Source organism: Erinaceus europaeus, chromosome 13, assembly GCF_950295315.1.
Source record: "Erinaceus europaeus chromosome 13, mEriEur2.1, whole genome shotgun sequence".
NCBI classification, from domain to species: domain Eukaryota; kingdom Metazoa; phylum Chordata; class Mammalia; order Eulipotyphla; family Erinaceidae; genus Erinaceus; species Erinaceus europaeus.
This window is the reverse complement of record NC_080174.1, coordinates 66,511,366-66,529,370: the sequence shown is the minus strand read 5'-3', so window position 1 is coordinate 66,529,370 and position 18,005 is coordinate 66,511,366. Positions and strand designations below refer to the sequence as shown.

At 39.2% G+C, this 18,005-nt stretch overlaps 1 protein-coding gene and 1 non-coding gene across 2 annotated transcripts in view; one reads left to right on the top strand and one right to left on the bottom strand.

Moving 5' to 3' along the window:
- Positions 1-18,005, top strand: part of ZMPSTE24 (zinc metallopeptidase STE24) — a 45,641-nt gene that overhangs the window by 18,628 nt on the left and 9,008 nt on the right. The window contains exon 7 of the mRNA XM_007536087.2: positions 15,061-15,245. Within this exon, the coding sequence (XP_007536149.1) occupies positions 15,061-15,245 (185 nt within the window). The remainder of the gene's footprint in view (positions 1-15,060; positions 15,246-18,005) is intronic.
- Positions 527-635, bottom strand: LOC132532506 (U6 spliceosomal RNA). The gene has a single exon (XR_009544460.1). It is a non-coding gene; the product is annotated as a U6 spliceosomal RNA (small nuclear RNA).

Sequence of the window (18,005 nt, the reverse complement as noted above, 5' to 3'; positions counted from 1 at the left end):
GGATTTTAAGCATACAAATCTTGTGCTTTATATCATTGAGCCCCAGCTCCAGTATGAATTTTTTTGTTTGTTTGTTTGTTAATTATATATTTTTTAAATTTATTAATGAGAGAGTCAGAGCATCACTATGCCAGGGATCAAACTTGGGCTTTCCTGTTTGAGAGTTTAACATTTCACCCACTGTGCCACCTACCAGGCCACTGTTTATTTATTTATTTAATTTTAATTTTTTTTTTTCAGGAAGAATTTCATTTTTTTATTCTTTGGGGATGAGCAGAAATTTATGAAAACTCTATGCTTCACTCTATGCTTCAACTAACTACAATGGCATCAAGTCTGCCTTCTGCCTCCTGAGTATGGTCTGGGAAGCTTTAGTACTGACAGTCCTCTTAATAATGTGCGAAGAGCTGGAGACAAGCTCAAACCTGAGAGCTGACTTTCATGAGTTCCTTTCTCCGTGGCACCTCCTGTCCTTGCGCTAGTGTTATACTCTTCCTTTGTCGTTTACCCTAAACATCAGAATGTTTTAAAATAGGAACTTTTCATGAATTGGCATGTCATTCTTGCACAGGGGCCATGCTATAATGTTCTCTGTATCACTCCACTTTTAGTATATGTGCTGCCTAAGTGAGCACACAGTGGGTTTTGTTTTGTTTATTTAATTTGTTTTTTTAAAGATATTTGTGGAGGAGAGAGAATCACAACATGACAGTGGCACATATGATGCTGAGAGTTGAACTCAGTTCTGCATGTGTGAGAGTCCAACCCTTTATTCACTGCTCTACATTCCAGCCTGTTACATTTTGACTTTTTTTTTTAAATAATTTTTTAAAATATTTATTTATTTTCCCTTTTGTTGCCTTTGTTGTTTTATCGTTGTAGTTATTATTGTTGTTATTGATGTCGTTGTAGTTGGATAGGACAGAGAGAAATGGGAGGGGGAGACAGGGGGAGAGAAAGATAGACACCTGCAGACCTGCTTCACTGCTTGTGAAGCAACTCCCCTGCAGGTGGGGAGCCAGGGGCTTGAACCAGGATCCTTACGCTGGTCCTTGTGCTTTGCGCCACGTGGGCTTAACCCACTGCACTACTGCCCAACTCCCCTACATTTTGACTTTTTATAAAAGTGATACAGAAGAGATAGAAGCTGGTGATCTGGAATCAAATCCTGCTCTTGTTTGCAGCTAGATTTGATTGCTCTAACAGTGTCTTTGATTTGGTTGATCTTATAGTGTCTTTTGGCAAACGCTAGAAGAACAGTGTCTTTTCTTTTTGCAAAGGCCTTTATCACTCCCTGTTATATCATGTCTGTTAGACTATTTTATTTATTTCTTTTACCTGCTTAAGTTGTTTGTTTTTTTTTTAATTTTTATTATCTTTACTTATTTATTGGGTAGAGATAACCAAATCAAGAGAACAAAGACACCTGCAGCCTTGCTTCTTCACTGGTGAAGCTTTCCTGCAGGTGGGAACCAGGGACTTGAACCTGGGTCCTTGCACCTTGCACACTGTAATGCAAGTGCTTAACCAGGTGTGCCACCATCTGGCCCTGCCATGCCTGGCTTTCATAACTGAGTTGGAGTCTATTATAGTCAGATTTCATTTAGTTCTAGTTTAGTTCATAAACCAAAACCCTTTTTTTTTTTTTTTTTAAGCCCAGAGCACTGTTCAACTCTGACTTATGGTCGTACAGGGGATTGAACCTGGGACTTTGAAGCTTCAGGCATGAGAGTCTCACTGCATAACCATTATACTATCTACTCCTGCTCACAAGTTACTGTTTTTGTCTTCAACAACAACATCCTGTGTTCTGATGACTCTGCTTTCATTATCAGATTATCAAAAACTGTAGTACCTCTGGGTACTTCAACTAGTACTAGTACAACTAGTACAACTAGCTTTTTTTTTTTTAACTTTTTTTTATATTTACTTATTTATTCCCTTTTGTTGCCCTTGTTTTTTATTGTTGTTGTAGTTATTGTTGTTGTTGTTATTGATGTCATTGTTGGATAGGACAGAGAGAAATGGAGAGAGGAGAGGAAGACAGAGAGGGCGAGAGAAAGACACCTGCAGACCTGCTTCACCGCTTGTGAAGCAACTCCCCTGCAGGTGGGGAGCTAGGGGATCAAACCGAGATCCTTATGCCGGTCCTTGCGCTTTGCGCCAAGTGCGCTTAACCCTCTGAGCTACCGCCGGACTCCCCAACTAGCTTTTCTTAATGGCTGCTTTTGAAGATTAAGCTACTAGTCAGTATAAGGCTACTAAAGTTTCAAGGAAGCCTACAAGGTTGTAGAGAAAGATTGTAGTGTGTAACCTTAATTTATAAATTAAAGAACCACTGTAAGTGAGTGAGACTGCTACAAGCACATATTTGACACCAAGTGTGGGGTCTTGTACAAATCGACTTTACCCCTTTAGTAAAGTTTCTTTCTTTCTTTTTTTAATTAAAAAAATATTCCCTTTTGTTGCCCTTGTTTTATTGTTGTGGTTATTATTGATGTTGTTGTTGTTGGATAGGACAGAGAGAAATGGAGAGAAGAGGGGAAGACAGAGAGGGAGAGAGAAAGATAGATACCTGCAGACCTGCTTCACTGCCTGTGAAGCAACTTCCCCTGCAGGTGTGGAGCAGGAGGCTCAAAATATTTGAGATTTTGCAGGTCTCTGTTGCATTTACTCTGTTCAACTCTGCTATTGTAGGTTTTCTTTTCTTTTTTTATAATTTCACCACTTGTGAAGCAAATGGCCATGACTGTGTTCTATGAAAAGTAATAAATGGTGGTCTGGGAGGTGGTGCAGTGGATAAAGCACTGGACTGTCAAGCATGAGGTCCCAAATTCAATCCCCGGCAGCATGTGTGCCAGAGTGATGTCTGATTCTTTCTCGCCTCCTGTTTTTCTCATAAATAAATAAATAAATAAAATCTTTTAAAAAAAGTAATAGGGAGTTGGGCAGTAGCGCAGCAGGTTAAGCGCACGTGGCGCAAAGCGCAAGGACTGGCATAAGGATCCCGGTTCCAGCCCCCCTCCTCCCCACCTGCAGGGGGGGATCCCTTCACAGGCGGTAAAGCAGGTCTGCAGGTGTCTGTCTTTCTCTCCCCCTCTCTGTCTTCCCCTCCTCTCTCCATTTCTCTTTGTTCTAACAACGATGATAGCAATAATCTAACAACAACAATGAAAAACAAGGGCAACAAAAAGGGAAAATAAATAAATATTTTAAAAAAAGTAGTAAGTGACATTGTGAGCCAGTGGTGCAGTGGATAAAGCAGCAGACTATGGATCAGAAAAGTAATAATTGGCAGGCTAGATTTGACTTGTAAGGTAGTTTGTTCACACTTTCTCTTAACTAAAAAAAAAAAAAGAGCTGTATCATATAGGGAGTATAAACTGGAAAGGACAGTGTTGTCAAGAACAGAGATAGTTGAAACCAGAAAGAATGAATAAGCAGCAATTAGAGGATTATAAACATCTTAGTTACTTAGTGGCTTCTGAAACTGTTCAGGGAAACTAGAAGCACACTTCAAACATTCTATTGGGAAATGAATTTCAGAAGTTGGACACTGTCATCAACAAATTTTGGGGCTAGATTCTAGCTCTATCACAAATTCCCTTTTGACTTTGGGCAATTTACCTTTGCCAAAAAGATTACTAATCTGTAACATATGCTTTTCTTGTTTTTAAGAATAGTGATAGTCTTGCAGCCCAAGAGGTGACACAGAGTACCTCTTAGTACCTATGAGGTCCTAAGTAGATCCTTAGCACCACACATGCTATAGTGCTGCCCTGACTTCTTTCCCTCTTCCTCTCAATGTATCTTGTCACTTGTGAAATAAATTAATCATTGAAAAAAGAATAAGGTTGGCAGAATAGCTCACTTGGATAGTACACTGCTTTGTTATATGTAACCCAGGTTCCAGCCCTGCCCCCATTGCATTAAAGGAAGCCTTGGTGCTGTAGTCTCTTTCACTCTCTGTCTATATCTTAAAAAAAAAAATGTAATAGTCCTCAAAAATAGTTTGTATAAATGATGCTCCTTTATTTTTATAGTAAGAGCAACGTGCATTGGAAATTTGGAAATTGATATGGTAGTGAGAAACTAATCTTCCTCTTGAAAGAATATCAGAGAATAAATACTGTGTCGAAAATTAATAGATAATTCACATGGGATCGTTAGGAGAGACCTCTCTGAGCAAATAAACTTAAACTGAGAACTGGAGGAAGAAGCCATCCATGCTGAGATCAGAGAAATGCTTCTCAGAGCTTTGTATCTTCAAGAGAGAAAAAAACATCATGTGTGACTGCAGCATAGCAGGAGAGTATTCGGGACATGAAATCTGAGATACAGGCAAGAGTGAGATTATGTAAATTAGGATAAGAAGTTTGAGTTTCATTTTTAAATTCAAGGGAGAAAAGTTGCTGAAGTACTAGGCAGGACAATGACATGGTCAGGCTTGTTTTTGTTTTTAGGTCTCTTGGCTTACTTTATGGACACTAAGTTGCAGGGGAGAGGCAAGAGTAAAAGTAGGAAGAACAGTTAGGAAGTTGTTGCAGTAATTCTGGTGAGAGATAATGGTACCTTAAACTAGGACAGTAGAAACTGATGGAGTCTTGGGGCTGTGAATTAGTGGTAGAGCTGATAAGATTTCCTAATAGAGGGAGTTGGGCGGTAGCACAGCAGGTTAAGCGCATGTGGCGCAAAGCACGAGGACCAGCGTAAGGATCCCGATTCGAGCCCCAGGCTCGGGAGTCGCTTCACAAGCGGTGAAGCAGGTCTGCAGGTGTCTATCTTTCTCTCTCCCTCTCTGTCTTCCCCTCCTCTCTCCATTTCTCTCTGTGCTATCTAACAATGACGATATCAATAACAACAATAATAACTACAACAACAATAAAAAGACAACAAGGGCAACAAAAGGGAAAATAAATAAATAAAAAGTTTTAAAAAAAGATTTCCTAATAGATTATATATGAAGAATAGGAGAGGGGCCAGGTGGTGGTGCATCTGGTTAAGTGGTCACTTAGTGCGTAAGGACTCCAGTTCAAGCCCCTAGTCCCTCTCTGCAGGGAGGAAGCTTCATAAGTGGTCAAGGAGGGCTGCAAGTATCTCTCTGTCTCTTTCCCTGTCTATATCTCCTCCCTTGTCAATTTCTTTCTGTCTCTATCCAATAATGAATAAATAAAATTTTTTAAAGAGAATAAGGGAGAGAGGGAGAACTCTATGATAATGATTTAGATTTATGGCCTGAGCAGTTGAGTAAATGATAGTTTACTGAAGTGGGGGGGGGGGAACAACTGAGAAGGAGTAGGTTTGCAGGGAAGTAGCTTGTGTTGAGTCTGTTTCATTTTGTGAAATATATTAAATGCACTAGACAGAATCTAGCAAGCAAGAGTAGATACCAAATGTGACTGGTTTAAGTAGGAAAAATAATAATTTACTGGACTACCAGAAAAGTTAAATTTATCAAGTTTAGAAGTGGACATACAGACTCTTTTTCTCAAGATTGATTGTTTATTGATGGGAGAGGGAAAAATTATTTAAAGTATTATTCTGCCATATATGATGCCAAAGGACGTACTTTATGCTTGAGGTTCCCGTGCTTTATCCACTGTGTCACCTTCTGGCTAGGGGCTACTTTTTTTTGTTTTTTTAAGACTCATTTATTTATTAATGAGAAAGGTAAGAGGAAGGAACTTGATCTTCACTCTGACATATATGTCGTTAGGGATTGAACTCAGGACCTCTTGCTTAAGAGTCCAACACTTTATCCACTGTGTCACCTCCTAATCCTTGGAAAGTGGACTGTTTGATAAGAGAGTAAGAATTCAGGATCAGACTGCAGAACCAGTCTTGTGAGGATGCTACTGTTGCTTGCCATAATGGTACTCAGTAATGTCTGCCCATAACATCTCTGCCACTAGCACCTGCCCCACCCTACTTCTTTGAACAATTAGCTAAGTAATCAGCATCGCCATTGGGTAAATCCAGTTGACTGTGCTAGGACATAGGACTAGATGCCAGGAATGCTAGGGTAGCAAATATCAGACTTTTAAGATTTAATTATTATCACTGATTTAACAGTGGTTCATAAGATTATAAGAGCAGATAGTTCAGTTCCATATTGTCCCCACTACCAAAGTTCTGTGCATCCCCTCCCCCAACAATAACTACCATAGTTTCAGAAAGTCTTAGTTTGTTGTTGTTTTCAAGTTCATGTGTTTCAGTTCTCTAGATTCCGCATATAAATGAAACCATCCAGTAGTTGTCTTCCACCTCTTCATTTGTTTCCCTAAGCATGATCACTTACAGTTCTATTCCTTTTGTCCCAAAGGATACAGTAGCTTCTTTTTTTATATATTTATTTCCCCCTTTTGTTGCCCTTGTTTCTTATTGTTGTAGTAGTTATTGTTGTTGTTATTGATGTCATCGTTGTTAGATAGGACAGAGAGAAATGGAGAGAGGAGGGGAAGACAGAGAGAGAGAGAGAGAATATTGGTAGACACCTGCAAACCTGCTTTGCCGCCTGTGAAATGACTCCCCTGCAGGTGGGGAGCCGGGGACTCGAACCGGGATCCTGCTGCAGGTCCTTGTGCTTTGTACCACGTGCGCTTAACCCACTGTGCTACCGGCCAACTTCCAGTATCATCTTTTTTAATTGGAGAGTAGTATTCCATAGAGTACATATCCCATAGACTCTCAAAAATTTTTTTAGTATAGTCATTTACAAGAATATAGTTCAAGGCCTCTGGGACTTTAGAAAAAAAAACTTTTTTTTTTTTTTTTTTTTTTTTTAACCAGAGTGCTGCTCAGCTCTGGTTTATAGTGGTACAGAGGATTGAACCTGGACCTTCAGAGCCTCAGGTATGAGAGTCTCTTTGTATAACCATTATGCTATCTACTCCCATCCCCTCTGAGATTTTATTTTAAATCTTACAAGATTTACATGGTGTGAAATGCACTAGACTAGAAAGGAATCTCCAAACCAAGCAGGCAAATAGCACATATAAGAAAACAAACAACAGTTACACACTATAGGCATGTAGAGATGTAGAAATGTCAAATAGGTGGGTGGAAATATGAAACTGGATTTCTAGGAAGTGGTTAGGACTAGAAACATTGATTTGGAAGTATCTGGCACATAGAGAAGTATCTGGCATGGCTTGATGCCATGGATGAAGGCACATAGAGAATAGAATAGGACAAAGGTCAAAGTCAGCAAGGGGAAGAAAAGCCAACAGTGAAAGCTGAGGAGAGAATACTGTGGTAAGAGGAAAACCAGGAGAAAGTTTTAGCCAAGAGAAGAAAAGTGTTTAAAAGAGGGAGGGTCAGCTCTATCCAGTGCTACCAAGAGGGTAAATTAAGGTAAGGCATCATAAAGAAAGAAATCTAGGCACAGATGGTCACTGCCTTATTTGCATAGAACAATTTGGTTTTCAGAATATTCAGATACTCTATCTGAATATCTATCTTTAATCCATTCGATAAATAAGCATTATTAAAAATACACTGTGCACCAGGCACAGTGATTCAAAAACCTCAGCTGTCTAGACAGGGACTCTTTTTTTTTTTTTAAATTCTTTATTGGGGAATTAATGTTTTACATTTGATAGTAAATACAATAGTTTATACATGCATAACATTTCCCACTAGGTCCTGTGTCATCCTTTTTGGGCATGTATCCCCCCCCCCCCCCCCCCCGAGTCTTTTACTTTGGTGCAATACGCCAATTCCAGTTCAGGTTCTACTTGTATTTTCTTTTCTGATCTTGTTTTTCAACTTCTGCCTGAGAGTGAGATCATCCCATACTCATCCTTCTGTTTCTGACTTATTTCACTTAACATGAATTTTTCTTTTTTTAAAATTTATTTCTTTATTGGGGAATTAATGTTTTACATTCAACAATAAGTACAATAGTTTGTACATGCATAACATTCCCCAGTTTCCCATTTAACAATACAACCCCCACTATGTCATTTATCATCCTTCATGGACCTGTATTCTCCCCATCCACCCACCCCAGAGTCTTTTACTTGGGTGCAATATGCCAATTCCATTTCAGGTTCTACTTGTGTTTTCTTTTCTGATCTTGTTTATCAACTTCTGCCCGAGAGTGAGATCATCCCATATTCATCCTTCTGTTTCTGACTTATTTCACTCAACATGATTTTTTCAAGGTCCATCCAAGATTGGCTGAAAACGGTGAAGTCACCATTTTTTCAGCTGAGTAGTATTCCATTGTGTATATAGACCACAACTTGCTCAGCCACTCATCTGTTGTTGGACACCTGGGTTGCTTCCAGGTTTTGGCTATTACAAATTGTGCTGCCAAGAATATATGTGTACACAGATCTTTTTGGATGGATGTGTTGAGTTCCTTAGGATATATCCCCAGGAGAGGAATTGCAGGATCATAGGGTAGGTCCATTTCTAGCCTTCTGAGAGTTCTCCAGACTGTTCTCCACAGAGGTTGGACCAATTGACATTCCCACCAGTAATGCAGGAGGGTTCCTTTGACCCCACACCCTCTCCAGTATTTGCTACTGTTACCTTTTCTGATATATGACAATCTCACAGAAGTGAAGTGATATCTCATTGTTGTCTTTATTTGCATTTCTCTGACAGTCAGAGACTTGGAGCATTTTTTCATGTGTTTCTCAGCCTTTTGGATCTCTTCTGTGGTGAATATTTTGTCCAAGTCCTCCCCCCATTTTTGGATGGGGTTATTTGTTGTCTTGTTGTTGAGTCGGGCAAGCTCTTTATATATGTAGGTTATTAAACTCTTATCTGATGTATGAAATGTAAAGATCTTCTCCCATTCTGTGAGGGGTCTCTTGGTTTGGGTAGTGTTTTCTTTTGCTGTGAAGAAGCTTTTTAATTTGATGTAGTCCCATAGGTTTATACTTGCCTTAGTCTTCTTTGTAATTGGATTCGTTTCATTGAAAATGTCCTTAAAATTTATGCGGAAAAGAGTTCTGCCAATATTTTCTTCTAAGTATTTGATAGTTTGTGGTCTAACATCCAAGTCCTTGATCCACTTGGAATTTACTTTTGTATTTGGTGAAATACAGTGATTCAGTTTCATTCTTCTGCATGTTTCAACCCATTGTTTCCAACACCATTTGTTGAAGAGACTCTGCTTTCCCCATGTAATAGTCTGAGCCCCTTTGCCAAAGATTAGATGTCCATAGGTGTGGGGCCTTATTTCTGGGCTCTCAGTTCTATTCCACTGGTCAGTGTGTCTGTTCATGTTCCAGTACCAAGCAGTTTTGATGACAATGGCACTATAATACAGTTTGAGATCTGGGAGTGTGATACCTCCAGTTCTGTTCTTTTTTCTTAAGATTGTTTTGGCAATTCTAGGTCTTTTCTGGTTCTAGATAAACATTTGTAGCATTTTTTTTATTCTCCTAAAAAATGTTCTTGGGATCTTGATGGGGATAGCATTAAATTTGTAGATGGCTCTGGGTAATATATTCATTTTGATAATGTTAATTCTTCCAACCCATGAACATGGAATATCTTTCCACTTCTTTGTGTCTTTTTCAATTTCTTTGAGTAGTGACTCATAATTTTCAGTATACAAGTCTTTCACTTCCTTGGTTAGGTTTACTCCTAGATATTTTATTGTTTTTGTTGCTATAGTAAAAGGAATTGATTTCTGGATTTCAACTTCTTCTAAGTTAGTGTTTGCATAGAGGAATGCCACTGACTTTTGAATGTTAATTTTATAGCCTGACACCTTACTGTATTGCCTGATGATTTCCAAAAGCTTCTTGCTGGATTCCTTAGGTTTTTCCATGTATACTATCATGTCATCTGCAAATAAGGAGAGTTTGACTTCTTCTCTTCCAATCTGTATGCCTTTAATTCCTTGCTCCTGCCTGATGGCTATGGCAAGAACTTCCAACACTATGTTGAATAGTAATGGTGATAGTGGGCAGCCCTGTCTAGTACCTGATCTGAGTGGAAATGCTTCCAGTTTTTCACCATTGAGTATGATAACATGAATTTTTCAAGGTCCATCCAAGATCGGCTGAAAACAGTGAAGTCACCATTTTTTACAGCTGAGTAGTATTCCATTGTGTATATATACCACAACTTGCTCAGCCACTCATCTGCTCAGCCACTCATCTGGCTAGTACAAATTGTGCTGCCAAGAACATGTGTACACAGATCTTTTTGGATGGGTGTGTTGGGTTCCTTAGGGTATATCCCCAGGAGAGGGTCATAGGGTAGGTCCATTTCTAGCCTTCTGAGAGTTCTCCAGCTGTTCTCCACAGAGGTTGGACCAATTGACATTCCCACCAGCAGTGCAGAAGGGTTCCTTTGACCACACAACCTCTCCAGCATTTGTTGCTGCTACCTTGGTAAATGACATTCTCACAGGAGTAAAGTGGTATCTCGTATTTGCATTTCTTTGACAATCAAAGACTTGAAGAATTTTTTTCATGTGTTTCTTGGCCTTTTGGATCTCTCCTGTGGTGAATATTCTGTCCATGGACAGGAACTCTTGAAGTTAAGAGAAAATGAAAATTTCTTGTAGAGTTTGCTAGAAGACAGACTCCTGGATTCTACTCCGAGATTCTGACTTAGTAGGCGTTTTTAGTATTTACTTTTAGCTAGAACCCTCTCATGATTTTGGCTTAGGTATTTTTTAGCCCTACTTTGAGATATTTGCATCATTAGACTATGTTGAGACAGTAATTTCACTTTGTAAGAAAGATTTTTGTTTATTTAAAGATTATTTATTTATTAGAAATGTAGGAGAAGAGAAAGAATCAGACATCACTCTAGTACGTGTGCTGCCAGGGATTGAACTCATAACCTTCTGCTTGAGAGTCCAATGCTTTATCCACTGTGCCATCTCCCGGCCCACATAAAACTTTATTTTTATTTATTTATTTATGAGAGAGAGAGAATGAAAGAGGATCAAATTGACCAGAGCACTTTTCAGCTCTGGTCTAAGGTGGTAGTGGGTATTGAACTTGTAGTCTTGAGGGTATCAGATATGCAAATTCTACACTTTAACGGACTGAGCTATCTCCTCAGCCCAATTTTGGTTATGTGCATATGATCTGCCTACTTTCCTAATTAATTTTCTTTTCTTTTTTTTTTGAGTTTTTTTTAAATATTTATTTTATTTATTTATTCCCTTTTGTTGCCCTTGTTGTTTTATTGTTGTAGTTATTATTGTTGTTGTTGGATAGGACAGAGAGAAATGGAGAGAGGAGGGGAAGACAGAGAGGAGGAGAGAAAGATAGACACCTGCAGACCTGCTTCACCGCCTGTGAAGCACAGGCGACTCCCCTGCAGGTGGGGAGCCGCCTAATTAATTTTCATGTCTGGTACTGGGAGATAGCCAATCTAGAAGAACACACACTTTGCTTTGTAAGGTGAGCCAGGTTTGAGCCCCAGCCACCACATGGGAGCACCTTGCACAAGGGAAGTGTCACAGATGGTGGAGCAGTGCTATAGTACCTCTCCTCTGTCTCCCTCTCTGTCTCTTGCTCTCTATCTAAAGTAAAGGGAGAAGGAAAAAAAAGAAAAAGAAAAAGTCTTCTGGGAGCAGAGGAAAGGTGTGAAGCCTCAGTAAAGTCCTGGAAACAAAATTAAAAACCAAAATAAATAAGCAAAATCACACCTGCAGGTTTCATTTTATTTTTATTTATTTATTTTCCCTTTTGTTGCCCTTGTTTTTTGTTGTTGTAGTTATTATGTTGTTATTGATGTCGTCATTGTTAGAACAGAGAGAGATGAAGAGAGGAGGGGAAGACAGAAGGGGAGAGAAACATAGATACCTGCCGACCTGCTTCACTGCTTGTGAAGTGACTCCCCTGCCAGTGGGGGAGGGGGGGCTGGAATAAGGATCTTTATGCTGTTGGTTGCGCTTCATGCCACGTGACCTGCAGGTTTCTTTTAAGAAATATCTTTAGGGGCTGGGTGGTGGTGCATTTAATTAAGCATGCACATTAACACAAGGGCCTGGTCAAGTCCCCACCACCCCACCTACGTGGCGAGAAGCTTCATAAGTGGTTAAGCAGTGCTGTAGGTGTATCTCTTCCTCTCTCCTCCCATCTCAATTTCTCTCTTTTTATTTCTTTTTCTTTTTTAATTTTTTATTTAAGAAAGGATTAATGAACAAAAACATAAGGTAGGAGGGGTACAACTCCACACAATTCCCACCATCCAATCCCCACAACCCACCCCCTCCCATGATAGCTTTCCCATTCTCTAGCCCTCTGGGAGCATGGACCCAGGGTCGTTGAGGGTTGCAGAAGGTAGAAGGTCTGGCTTCTGTAATTGCTTCCCCGCTGAACATGGGCGTTGACTGGTCGGTCCATACTCCCAGTCTGCCTCTCTCTTTCCCTAGTAGGGTGTGTCTCTGGGGAAGCTGAGCTCCAGGACATATTGGTGGGGTCTTCAATCCAGGGAAGCCTAGCCAGCATCCTGGTGGCATCTGGAACCTGGTGATTGAAAAGAGAGTTAACATACGAAGCCAAACAATTTGTTGAGCAATCATGGATCCCAAGCTTGGAATAGTGGAGAGGAAGTGTTAGGGAGGTACTCACTGCAAACTCTAGTGTACTTCTGCTTTCAGGTATATATTTTGCAGTAGTTTATGGATACGTGTGCACATAAGCTCTCTCTCACAGAAACTGGTGTATATTTAGGTTAACACATTAACACAAGGGCCTGGTTCAAGTCCCCACCACCCCACCTACGTGGCGAGAAGCTTCATAAGTGGTTAAGCAGTGCTGTAGGTGTATCTCTTCCTCTCTCCTCCCATCTCAATTTCTCTCTTACAAAAAAAAAAAAAAAAAAGGAAAAATGGTCAACAGGAGTGGTAGACTCATTGTACCAAGCCTCAGCAATAACCCTGACGTAAAAAATAAAATAAAAATTTAAAAAGAAATTTTTTTTTTTTTATTAATTTTATTTTTGAGAGAGATGCAGAGAGAGAGAGAGAGAGAAACACCAGAGCACTGCTCAGCTCAGGCTTATGGTGGTGCGGGGGATTGAACCTGGGACTTAGGAGCCTCAGGCTTGAGAGTCTGTTTGCATAACCATTATGCTGTCTCCCCCCGCCCAAAAAGAAATATTTTTAAGCTCACTTAAAAATTAGAGCAACCCAGGAGGTGGCTCAGTGGATAAAATATTTGACTTTTGGGGGTCGAGCGGTAGCACAGTGGGTTAAGCGAACATGGCACAAAGCGCAATGACCAGCTCCCCACCTGCAGGGGGTCATTTCACCAGCAGGGAAGCAGGTCTGTAGGTGTCTTTCTCTCCCCCCTCTGTCTTCCCCACCTCTCTCCATTTCTTTTTGTCCTATCCGACAACATCAATAACAACAATAATAATAACAACCACAACAGTGATAAAAACAAGGGTAACAAAAAGGAAAATAAATAAATATTTAAAAAAATATTGGACTCTCAAGCTTGAGGTTCTGAGTTTGATTCTTGGTGTCACATGTGCCAGCGTAATTTTTTTCTTTTTAATTTTTTTCATTTATTCCCTTTTGTTGCCCTTGTTTTTTATTGTTGTAGTTATTATTGATGTTATTGATGTCGTTGTTGTTAGATAGGACAGAGAGAAATAGAGAGAGGAGGAAAAGACGGGGAGAGAAAGATAGACACCTGCCGACCTGCTTCACCGCCTGTAAAGAGACTCCAGTGCAAGTGGGGAGCCAGGGGCTCGAACCGGGTTCTTTACGTCGGTCCTTGGGCTTTTACGTCGGTCCTTGGGCTTTGCGCCACCTGCACTTAAACCGCTACGCTACTGCCCGACTCCCACCAGTGTAATTTTTTAAGATTTATCTATCTTTCTCTATTTTTTAATTTATTTTAGAGAAGTTAAGAGGAAAGGAGGAAATAGAGGGAGAGTTAGACACCTGCAACATTGTTTCACCATTCATGAAGTTTTCGCTTGTAAATGGGGCCTTGGGACTTGAACCTATGTGCACTGCAATATGTACTCTTAACGACGTGTGCCACCACCTAGCCCCATACCAAAATAAATAAATAAATATTATTATTTTTAATTCTTTTAAAATATTTACCTATTTACTGGATAGAGAAATCAAGAGGAAAGGGAAAGATGAGAGGGAGAGAGACACTGACAGCTCTGCTTTACTTCTTGCAACGCTTTCCCCCTGCAGGTGGGGGCTGGAGCCTTGAACCAGGGTTCTTGTGCATTCAACTGGTGCACCACCTCCAGCCCTGAAAAGATTTTTATTTATTAATAAGATTGACTTATTCTAAGTAAGCCTTATTCACTGAGCCACTCTTAATTTATTGTTCATTGTAGAATATTTAAGAAGTTGAGAAAATGTCAAAATAAAAGTCAACCATAGTTTTGTTAGCTAGTTACTGTTATAAAATTTAAGTATTTTTTTCCAGTCTCTTTAAAGATAGTTTTTAATTTCGTTTCTGATTATAGAAGTAGATGTACTGATTTTAAAAAAAGGACTTGGTAAAAAGTAAAATGTAGAGGAGGGAACCAAAACAGTTCTAGAAACTAGTAATAAGCAGCACTCCATATTTTAAAGACATTTAATAGACTTGTTATTTATGCTTTTCTAACAGTAAAACCTTATAAATAGGAAATATTATATCCCCAATATGTTGACAAATTTTTCCTGAAAATATCATTTTTTTCTGGCTGCTTAAAATTCCATTTCATGACTTTATCATAATTTAATCATTCCACCACTATTGGATATTTAGGCTTTACTTGGTTATTGCTATAAATCATCAATAAGCATAAGCATTTGCTGGTAAGAAAGACAGTTGGGGAACAAACACTCTCAGTGGGCTGATGCTGACTTAAAATTTTTGATGACTATTACTCATTTAATATTGGCTTACACAATTAAAAGATTTCAAGGTTATGCATATGTATACAATTCACTGCACCACTGTTGCTAGTTTTTGTTGATAACATTTTCTTCAAGTATTAAACAATTGGAGCATGTTAGTGACCTTTTCAGTAATTCAGTTCCTAGGTGTCTTTCCAGAGGACCCCAAACTTTTAAATTGTTTTCCGTGCTTTTACCTTTCTTTTCCTTAGGATCTAAACGCTCTTCCCACAGCAATGCCTATTTTTATGGCTTCTTCAAGAATAAGCGAATAGTTTTGTTTGACACTTTATTAGAAGAGTATTCTGTACTAAACAAAGACATCCAGGAAGAGTCTGGCATGGAATCCCACAATGATGGAGAAGGGGACAGTGAAGAAATAAAAGCTAAAATTAAAGTGAGTTTTTTTTTTTTAATCCCCAAAAGACTGGCTTAGTTTTTATAAGCAGTTCCTGTGACACCTCTTAAAACTTTGATTTCTTTGTAGTAAGAATTGAATTCAGAGGGGCCAGGTGGTGGCACACCTGGTTAAGTGCACACATTACAGTGCACACATTACAGTGTGCAAGGACTCAGGTTCAAGCCCCTGGTCCTCACCAGCAGGGGGAAGGCTTCATCAGTGGTGAAGCAGGGCTGCAGGTGTCTCTCTTTGTCTCTCTCCCCACTAGTTCCCCTCCCCTCTCAATTTCATTTTGTCTTTATCTAATAAATAAAGACTCATATTTTTTAAAAATTACTTTAAAAATTATTGAATTCAGGGAGATTGAACACAGAGACTAAAAGCATTCTGACCTCTTTGTGATTCTGGTATTTATTTGAGAGAGACTACCCCCCCACCTTTATTGCTAACTATCTTAGAAACTTTTACAGAATGTACACATTAAAATTAGAAGCATAAGATAGGAAAAATCTTTTTTTATCATTTGCTTTTTAAAAATATTTTTATTTATTATTGGATATGTAGAGAGAAATTGAGGAGGAGGTAGAGAGGGAGAGCAATACCTGCAGCCCTGCTTCACCACTTGTGACGCTTCCTCCTTACAGATGGGGACCAGGGGCTTGAACCCAGGTCTTTGTGCATTGTAATGTGAGCGCTCAACCAGGTGTACCACCACCTAGCCCCAGGAAAAATCTTATAACAGGCTATCTTTAAAATAAATATATATGTATATGTATAAATATAGCATGTTTGCAATAGAAGAATTTACACAGTCAGACAGGATCTGAACATTTAATTTTTAGATTCCTTGAGACATAGTAATTATAGATTTTGTCATGAAGAGAATTAGATTTGCATTCATAGCTATTGGCTTGTTGGAAAAGTCATGTGTTTTTCTATCCAAAAATGTGTCCTGACTTTTCTGACAAACCAGTATGTGCTCTTGGGTACATTATGTAATCTGGTCTGTTTTCTCTTGTTGTGCTAAGTTACTTTGCTTGGTAGTAAGAATAAAATAATAAAGAGGTTAACTTTCATTTCAAGAAAATTACGTTATAAAGGTACAATATACTTGCTGTAGTGATGCAGTATGAGAGGAGAGAGTAAGGATGCTTATGAATCCTCTTTTTTTTTTTAAATTTATTTATTCCCTTTTGTTGCCCATGTTGTTTTATTGATGTAGTTATGATTATTGTTATTGATTTTTTGTTGTTAGGACAGAGAGAAATCAAGAGAGGAGGGGAAGACAGAGAGGGGGAGAGAATAATAGACACCTGCAGACCTGCTTCACTGCTTGTGAAGCCGCTCCTGCAGATGGGGAGTCAGGGGCTCTAACCGGGATCCTTATGCTGGTCCTTGTGCTTTGCACCACCTGCGCTTAACCCACTGCGCTACTGCCCAACTCCCATGAATCCTGTCTTAAGTGATGTCAGCAGATGCTAATTATCAAAATCTAAAGTACCAAAACACTAAAGGAGAGGGGACAAAGATTGAAAAATATTAATTTAATTAGAAATACTCATCAGATTTATGTGTGTGAAGAAATGTGCCGTTGACTTTGCTGTCATATAGAGATGATTTTGAACGTATGTAATTCTGGGCAAGTAAGGTGAGTAAAATTTGATTTATTAAAAGGTAAAGCAAGCTGGATTTCTTACCGTGCCACTACTGGAATTTTGTGTTCAATATTTTATGTTCTTTGAGAGTAATTTCTGCCTTATAGGAGTTTAGCAGCCTCCCTGGACTCTCCCCAATAGATGCCAGGATTAACCTCCTCCTTAACCCCCAGAAATTTCACTATATCCAGACATTGCGATATGTCCTCAGGGCTGGGGGTGATGTGAGGTGGGGTAGACAAGATTACTTTTTTTTTTATTAAAAAAATTTATTAATTATTAATTTTTATTTTTGAGAGAGATGCAGAGAGACACACACACACAGAGAAACACCACCAGACCACTGCTCAGCTCTGGATTATGGTGGTTTGGGGGATTGAACCTGGGACTTAGGAGCCTCAGGCATGAGAGTCTGTTTCCATAACCATTATGTAGTCTCCCCCGCCCAAGATTACTTCTAATTAAGAAACATTGGATTGGGGGAGTTGGGTGGTAGAGCAGTGGGTTAAGTGCACATGGTGCGAAGCGCAAGGACTGGCTTAAAGATCCCAGTTTGAGCCCCCTGCTCCCCACCTGCAGGGGAGTCGCTTCACAAGCAGTGAAGCAGGTCTGCAGGTGTCTTTCTCTCCCACTCTCTGTCTTCCCCTCCTCTCTTGATTTCTCTCTGTCCTATCCAACAACAATGACATCAATAACTACAACAATAAAACAACTAGAGCAACAAAAGGGAATAAAAAAAAAGAAAGAAAGAAAAAGAAATGCTGGACGTAAGATGCCAGCCATTTGGTGTTAGAAAGATTAAATGCAATCATATATGTAAAATCATATAGAAAATGTTATACAATTTTTTGATGCTTAAAAAGATGATCCAGTACAAGTCTTAGCTTGTCATAGAAATGTTGTTGAACTAAAATTCTGTGAAAGGATTAAATAGTATTGAGAAGAGGTGTTAACTCCTTTGATGCATTTTATAATTAGGATTATTTTGCCAGTTAGGATACTGGAAGAAAAATGTCTTGGTCTGACCAAAAAGGCAAAATTTAAGCTAGGAAGAGATTTAAAGATTATTTTAAAGATAGAAAAGCAGGTCCAGAAAGGACAA